Raw genomic sequence first — 6,485 nt, forward strand, 5'->3', positions numbered from 1 at the left:
CAACTACCGCTGACGTTGTGCAAAAGTGGAAACATATTCGTGGTGCAGTCACTCTGTCTCGGAAAAAAATGACGCGCATGACATTGATATCTTTGGTTTTAGGAGGGCGAATGTACAAATAAGGAAGGATACTTATCAGGCCTAATTAACACACTGCAGTACAACCCACTTTACTACTGATGTATATATATTTTTATTATTATTCTGCGATTGTGTGTACATTACAGTTTGCAACACATGTTGACATTTAGGTTTTTTCCAGTGTGTGTGTGTGTGTGTGTGTGTGTGTGTGTGTGTGTGTGTGTGTGTGTGTGTGTGTGTGTGTGTGTGTGTGTGTGTGTGTGTGTGTGTGTGTGTGTGTGTGCGCGCGTGTGCGCACTACACGACACTACACTACATGTTGACACTTAGCACCGTGTCACTGTCCTTAAATTTCGATTTTAAGTTAACTCTGAACGCTCTTCAATCACGCTATTGTGCGCATGCGCGTGTTCTCACGACAGGGCACACAAAGGTGATTTGCATATTGGGCGCTCTATCCACGCTTGGCCCGCCGTGGACCAATCAAAACGCATAGATCAAACAAACCACGCCCTGCGCGGCAACCGGACTGGCGCCCTGCTTGCGCGCTGATGAGTCCAGTGTATCAGTAGAAGTAGCGCTCGCGGGAAACGAAGTTCCAGCCTCCCGTGTTCTCCCGCGCGCTTTAAATTTAGGTTAAATATAGTTGATTTGTTGCAACTTTGTAGGTAGTTTAGATGCGGGATAGTGTTGTCAGTAAACGGTTTCGCCCGCGACGCATCACGTTATAATAAACAGCAACACATCCACGCACTTATAACTAAGGATCTGCAGAATCAAGTTAGCCGGGTAAGGCTAACTAGCAGCAGAGGTAAAGAGGGGGGACTTTGACTGTGTGTGAACCACACTGGGACTGGGAAGCGTCCAAAGTGAGTCCTTAGCAAAGTCGATCACAAGTCGATCATCGGCAGATCACCAGATCACCAAGCTGCAGAAGTGTGAGGACCTGTGAGAGAGCTGCAGCACCATGGCAGCTGTGTGCCATCCGCGTCGTGCCCTGGTGGAGATCCCGGCTCCCCAGCCAAAGATCGCCGGTAAGCCGCTGCAGGATTTGGTTGAATAGATTGAATGCTAATGACCCGATGGCCTTGTTGGGATTTGGGCATCTGTTTCACTTGTTGGAAGTGTTTAAAGTGCTTGTAATAACTTGTGTTGAGTTGGATGTCGAACCCTGTGCACGTAGGCGATCCACAGAAAATAGCATCGACATCATGTGTGAATTATGACTGATTGTAATTTAATCGTGTCTTTGTGTTTTGCTTTTATTTTTAGCGAAGTTGAGACGGTCGTACTTTGAGATCCTCAGTAGTCGTTTGGCGTCTTCACCTGCAGTCCCGAGGGGCCCAAGAACCTCCAACACCCCCAGGAGACCACACTATTGTGAGCATCACTCACTCTCATTTACTCACTCATTCACTCAGTCAGTCATTCACTCTGTCACTCACTCCCTCATTTACTCACTCAGTCAACCATTCACTCACGCACACAGTGTGCAGAACTGCTGTGAACAACTGTTCCCGTGTTTCTCAATAGTAGGCTACTATAGTTTTATTAACGCGTCTAAGGGTGTATGGTAAACCGATAATTCCATACGGTAATGACTCGTGACTCGTTTTGCATACTAGATGAAGCTACGTTTTAGGAAAAACATCAGGACTTTGAAAGTATAATGATAAAGACTGTCGATTTGAAAGGGGAAGTAGTTCTTGGAAGGGAAAGTAGTCAACCTCTGTAAAGACACATTTCGGTTTTTGATAAACCTGTTGCCTCGGCTGGATGGCGGGTTAAGGAGTTTTGGTTATCCAAATAGTTTCCACTTGACCTCAGCAGTATTGCCTCTAAACCCTGTGAACCATCTAGTGTATCACCTTTAATTTAGGTAAACGATGGCACATACATTAATACATTTATATTGGAGCAGGACACCATTGTAGAAATGCAGAAAAGTAAAGTACAAGTTATATACTAATCTCTTCAGTAACTTTCAATGCGAAAAAAAAAAGTGTGTGTGTGTGTGGACCAAGCAATTTCAGCAGGTAGAACAAAGACGCATAATTCTGAGGTTGTGTTCCAGACATGTGCCAGAACAGTACATTAAACTGTGTGTGTTTTTGTGTTGCAGTCGACTCGTCGTCGGGCAGCCCATGGAGAGGTGGGACGGACGAGCCAATCGACGAGCCGCAGCGCACTGCCCTGTCCAATCAGCAGCTGGCTCAGCTCATCCGCTCCCTTGGCCTGGTAGAACAGGTAGGAGAACCGAATCAAGTCCGGGTGCCGCTCACCAGAGTGGGGGGGAAGATGTCAGCCATTTTGTTCAGCGCGTGTTAAGCCAGGTCTTTAGGGGCCTGGTCGAGTCGACCCAGCTGGGAATCGAACCGTCAACCCTGTCTGTGTGAGTGCCATGCTCAACCAGTGGCAATCAAACCACTAATCCCTGTCTGTGACGTTGATGCCATGCTCAACCACATGTTCAACCCCTGGTGGTTTAAATAAATGTCCCGTCTCCACCAGTGGGTATTGAACCCCAAAGCCCTGGCAGTGTTTAATGCCATGCTTAACCAGTGGGAATCGAACCCGCAACCCTGTCGGTCTGAGTGCCTTGCTGCCCAATGGGGAATTAAGTCAGTTAGCGGACCAATCACAGCACTTGCAGCGGTGGCGCCTCGACGCGAGGTTAACATTTTTGGGAGGTGCATGTCGGGCCCTTGCGTTGGTCGCAAGGAGGGTCTGCAAGGACGTAACGGATCCCTCAACCCCCTTGTGTTGTGTCAATTTCCAACCCTAACTAAACCTCAAGTCATCTATTTGGCTTGGGCATTTTTTACCCTAAATACAAGATGAACCTTAAAAAATATGACTATCGCAAGAAAAATGTACGTCTATATTCGTCAAGTATTGAATCTCAACACCTGTAAACAACCGGTTTTACATAAACCCTAACCCATTTCCCCCCCCCCCCCTCAGAGCCAGGAGCCCCGCCTCCTGACCTTTGACCTCAAGTATCTCCAGGACAGCCTCCAGCTGCAGAAGGCCAACGTGTTCCGCTCTATCCCCTACTCGCGCTTCGGCTCCAATCGCGACGCCCACTGCTACCGCAAGGCCTACCCCCACCTGCTCGCCTTCAAGGTGGGCGCCTGACATTTTATACCCGGGAGGGTTCCAAATATTTGGTTTCTGGTAGAGATGATAAACTAGACTATATACTAGTCTCCAACAGACATTTTCTGGGCGGGCAAGGCAGAGGAAGGGGAGGTAACTTGGCCCCTTATGACGACATACGGGGTAAAATTTGCTTTCATTTATCAAAGGCGGAGCAGGATACCTAGTGCTCGTTTTACACCTAACGCCATTTCTAGCTACTGGGGCATGCTAGGGGAACTCATTGTAATGTTCGCAAACCTCATGAAGTGAAATTTTCTTGCCATTGTTTTAGCAATGTGTAGACGATATAATTATACGGAATACCCTTAAAATAATATGCCGAGATTTCTAGTGCTGTGTTCCAATATCCATACTATCCAAACTCACTATACTTAGTTTGAGTACGTAGGGCGTTCCAAGTGTACTCATTGAAGTATGGATATCGGAACACGGCACATAAGTACAGCTAGCTTCGCGTTAGTCCTCGATACAGCGCTTGAGGTGCGGTACTGAGGACTAGCGCCGACCGTCGAGCTAGCGCCGACCGTCAAGCTAGCAGCCATCACCATGGTAGTGCTAATCATCACCCCCCCCCCCCCCCCCTTCATTGCACCTCACCTGACCTCGCGCTAGTCCTCGATACAGTGCTTGAGGTGCGGTACTGAGGACTAACGCCGACCGTCAAGCTAGCGCCGACCGTCAAGCTAGCGCCGACCGTCAAGCTAGCACCGATCGTCAAACTAGCAGCCATCACCATGGTAGTGCTAATCATCACCCCCCCCCCCCCTCATTGCACCTCACCTGACCTCCCCCCTCCCCCCCAGGTGTCGTGTCATGAGTGGGGCCAGGTGCTGCTGCGTGGCGCCCAGTGGGCCTCGGCGCTGGAGTACGCCCTGATGGCGTGGCGCTACGCGGGTGAGCTGCCGCGCTGGGACACGCCCGGACACAACGCACTCAGGGACCAGTGCTTCGCCTCGCTGGCCGCCGTCTGCCTCGCCGCCCTGCGTCACCACGGCGACGTCGCCAAGGGCCCAGCCCAGGGACATCAGCTGCTGCGGAGGTACGTACTTGAGCTGAGGTGTACTGTCGTTACGGTTTGTGTTGACGTTTATTGTTTACGTTCGCGTAGAGGTTTGTTGTTGTTACGTTTGCGTTGAGGTTTGTTGTTGTTTACGTTTGCGTTGAGGTTTGTTGTTGTTTACGTTTGAGCTGAGGTTTGTTGTGGTTAACGTTTGTGTTGAGGTTTGTTGTTGTTTACGTTTGCGTTAAGGTTACGTTTGCGATAAGTATTTTCCGGTTGGCCCACAAAATGGCTTCCTGTGTCCAATCTTTATTGCCGAGGTCGGGGAAAGAGGTAAAGGAGAATTCATATGGTCTAATCTGCCTTCATTCAATTAAAAGCGGTACCTTGATAAATCGTTCAATTGTTTTATCTTTGTGTGTAGCGTCCTCTTGAAGTTTTTATCTTCAAACGGTTCCTGTCCATACTAGTGTTTTCACACCTTCACTCATCCACATGACCAATATGCCTGGAACACGTCCCTTTTTTCATTCATTGTACACATCTAAAATAAACGCTTTTGCCTGTGCATCACACAGCAACAAGAAGCCTTTTTCAAATGTTTGCTGCAGTCTTTTTCCCCCTTAAAGGCTCAAATCTGAAACAGTTTTTGTCTTCAGTGTTCGAACCAACATTGTTTGTTTCTTGGATTTCTAGAATGTTTTTGACCAACAGGAGTGGCTTAGGGCAGAATTTATCGTCGTCGTAACATTGGTGTGGATTTTCAGAGCTTTTAATTTTTGGCAGCTTGCGCAGATCATGCGCCGCGACTAAATGAAGTTCAAGACGATTTTGTAATCAGTTTCATAACACTTGTTTTCTTTGTCTCCCCCTACAGGCTAAGAATGGCGGCGCACCATAGTCAGGCCATCATGCCCTGCATACAGGAACTGGAGAGGATTCTAGAGCCCAGTGGGGACCCTGCCATGGAAAGGCAGTGAACTACAAATCCCAGAGGAACACTAGGGATCAACTAGATTGGTTTACTGTAACCAACTGAAAAGAGGGAATGGATTGGTGCTTTCTCTTGTGTTATTGTGTTTTTTTTGGGAGGTTGAAAAAAAGCCACTACAGTATTCAGATTTTAAATTGGTGTGTCGCAACGGTACAATTCGGGTCGGATTCAGTGTTGGTAATTTTTTTATAAATAAGCATCGCTCAGCATTTATTTTTTGAGTACAAAATCATTTTTGCAGAAGAATAATGGTAATCCATATTTTCGTGCGTACGTGTGTGTGTGTGTGTGTGTGTGTGTGTGTGGGGGGGGGGGGTTTCTGCGGTCTGATTCCCTTGACGATATCCACATAACTTGAAACTACACTCCGGTCTGTCGGTTTATGTATATATACTTTTCGTCATGATTTTATAGTCTGACGTAACTGTTTGCACTGTTAGCCTTTTCACCTAAAAAAACTTGAAATATCTTTTCTATGAATAAACGTATTTAAATTAATATTGGAACTTTGTCTTACTTTCTTCTCCTTAAAAACCGGGTGGTAGATTATCTTAGTTGTACTTTATAATTGAAGCTTTAATTGGTATTTAAGTGGTAGATTGTCTGAGACGCTGTTTTCGGTGATACCAGTGATCGCCAGTAGGTGGTGCTCATGTACCACCCTTCTATTTACGTCCACAATTTATTCTCATACTGATCTGTTTTACTAGCTTTTAGACCGTACACCAAACTCTTCACAAACCAGTAGGCTGTCCACCATTACCAAATTCCAAAACTAGACAGTACAGCTGTGTGCCTATAAGAAAACTAGTATAGTCTGCTTCCAAATGGAAACCTGTATCAATCATTATTTTTAGGATTCCTACATTTTATTTAATTGACTTTAGAGCAAATTAGATTTCTCCCCTGTACACAGCGAGGGCAAATACCTATGCATAAATAATAACTTGAAACGAAGTGAAGCCGAATTTGTTTTATTTAAATAAAAATAAGTGAAAAAGGAATTACTTTTAATAAATGACAGTGATGCTACGAGGGATTTTCAGCACCACTGCAGATCCATTCCTCATTTGGGCCTCATCCAATTCCCCTCCAATATGCAATTTTAAGGATAGAAATAGCCCACTTGGCGGTCATTCAACAAGAGCGCTAATAAAAAATATATATTCATCAGTAAATTACAAAAATATATTGAATTAATATATTATATATGTGAGTGTTTTTGCCCGGTTGTGAATTGGATTTTCG

The 6,485-nt window shown here is 46.0% G+C and overlaps 1 protein-coding gene across 1 annotated transcript; it reads left to right on the top strand.

Moving 5' to 3' along the window:
• The first annotated feature begins 615 nt into the window (after nucleotides 1-615).
• Nucleotides 616-5,735, top strand: LOC132456489 (uncharacterized). The gene is made up of 6 exons (XM_060050849.1): nucleotides 616-1,115; nucleotides 1,354-1,461; nucleotides 2,204-2,328; nucleotides 3,046-3,207; nucleotides 4,047-4,282; nucleotides 5,121-5,735. Exons 1-6 carry the CDS (start codon nucleotides 1,049-1,051, stop codon nucleotides 5,221-5,223), a joined length of 801 nt encoding a protein of 266 aa, XP_059906832.1. The 5' UTR covers nucleotides 616-1,048; the 3' UTR covers nucleotides 5,224-5,735.
• Nucleotides 5,736-6,485: the final 750 nt, after the last annotated feature.

The sequence above is a fragment of the Gadus macrocephalus genome, chromosome 4 (genome assembly GCF_031168955.1).
Source record: "Gadus macrocephalus chromosome 4, ASM3116895v1".
NCBI classification, from domain to species: Eukaryota; Metazoa; Chordata; class Actinopteri; order Gadiformes; family Gadidae; genus Gadus; species Gadus macrocephalus.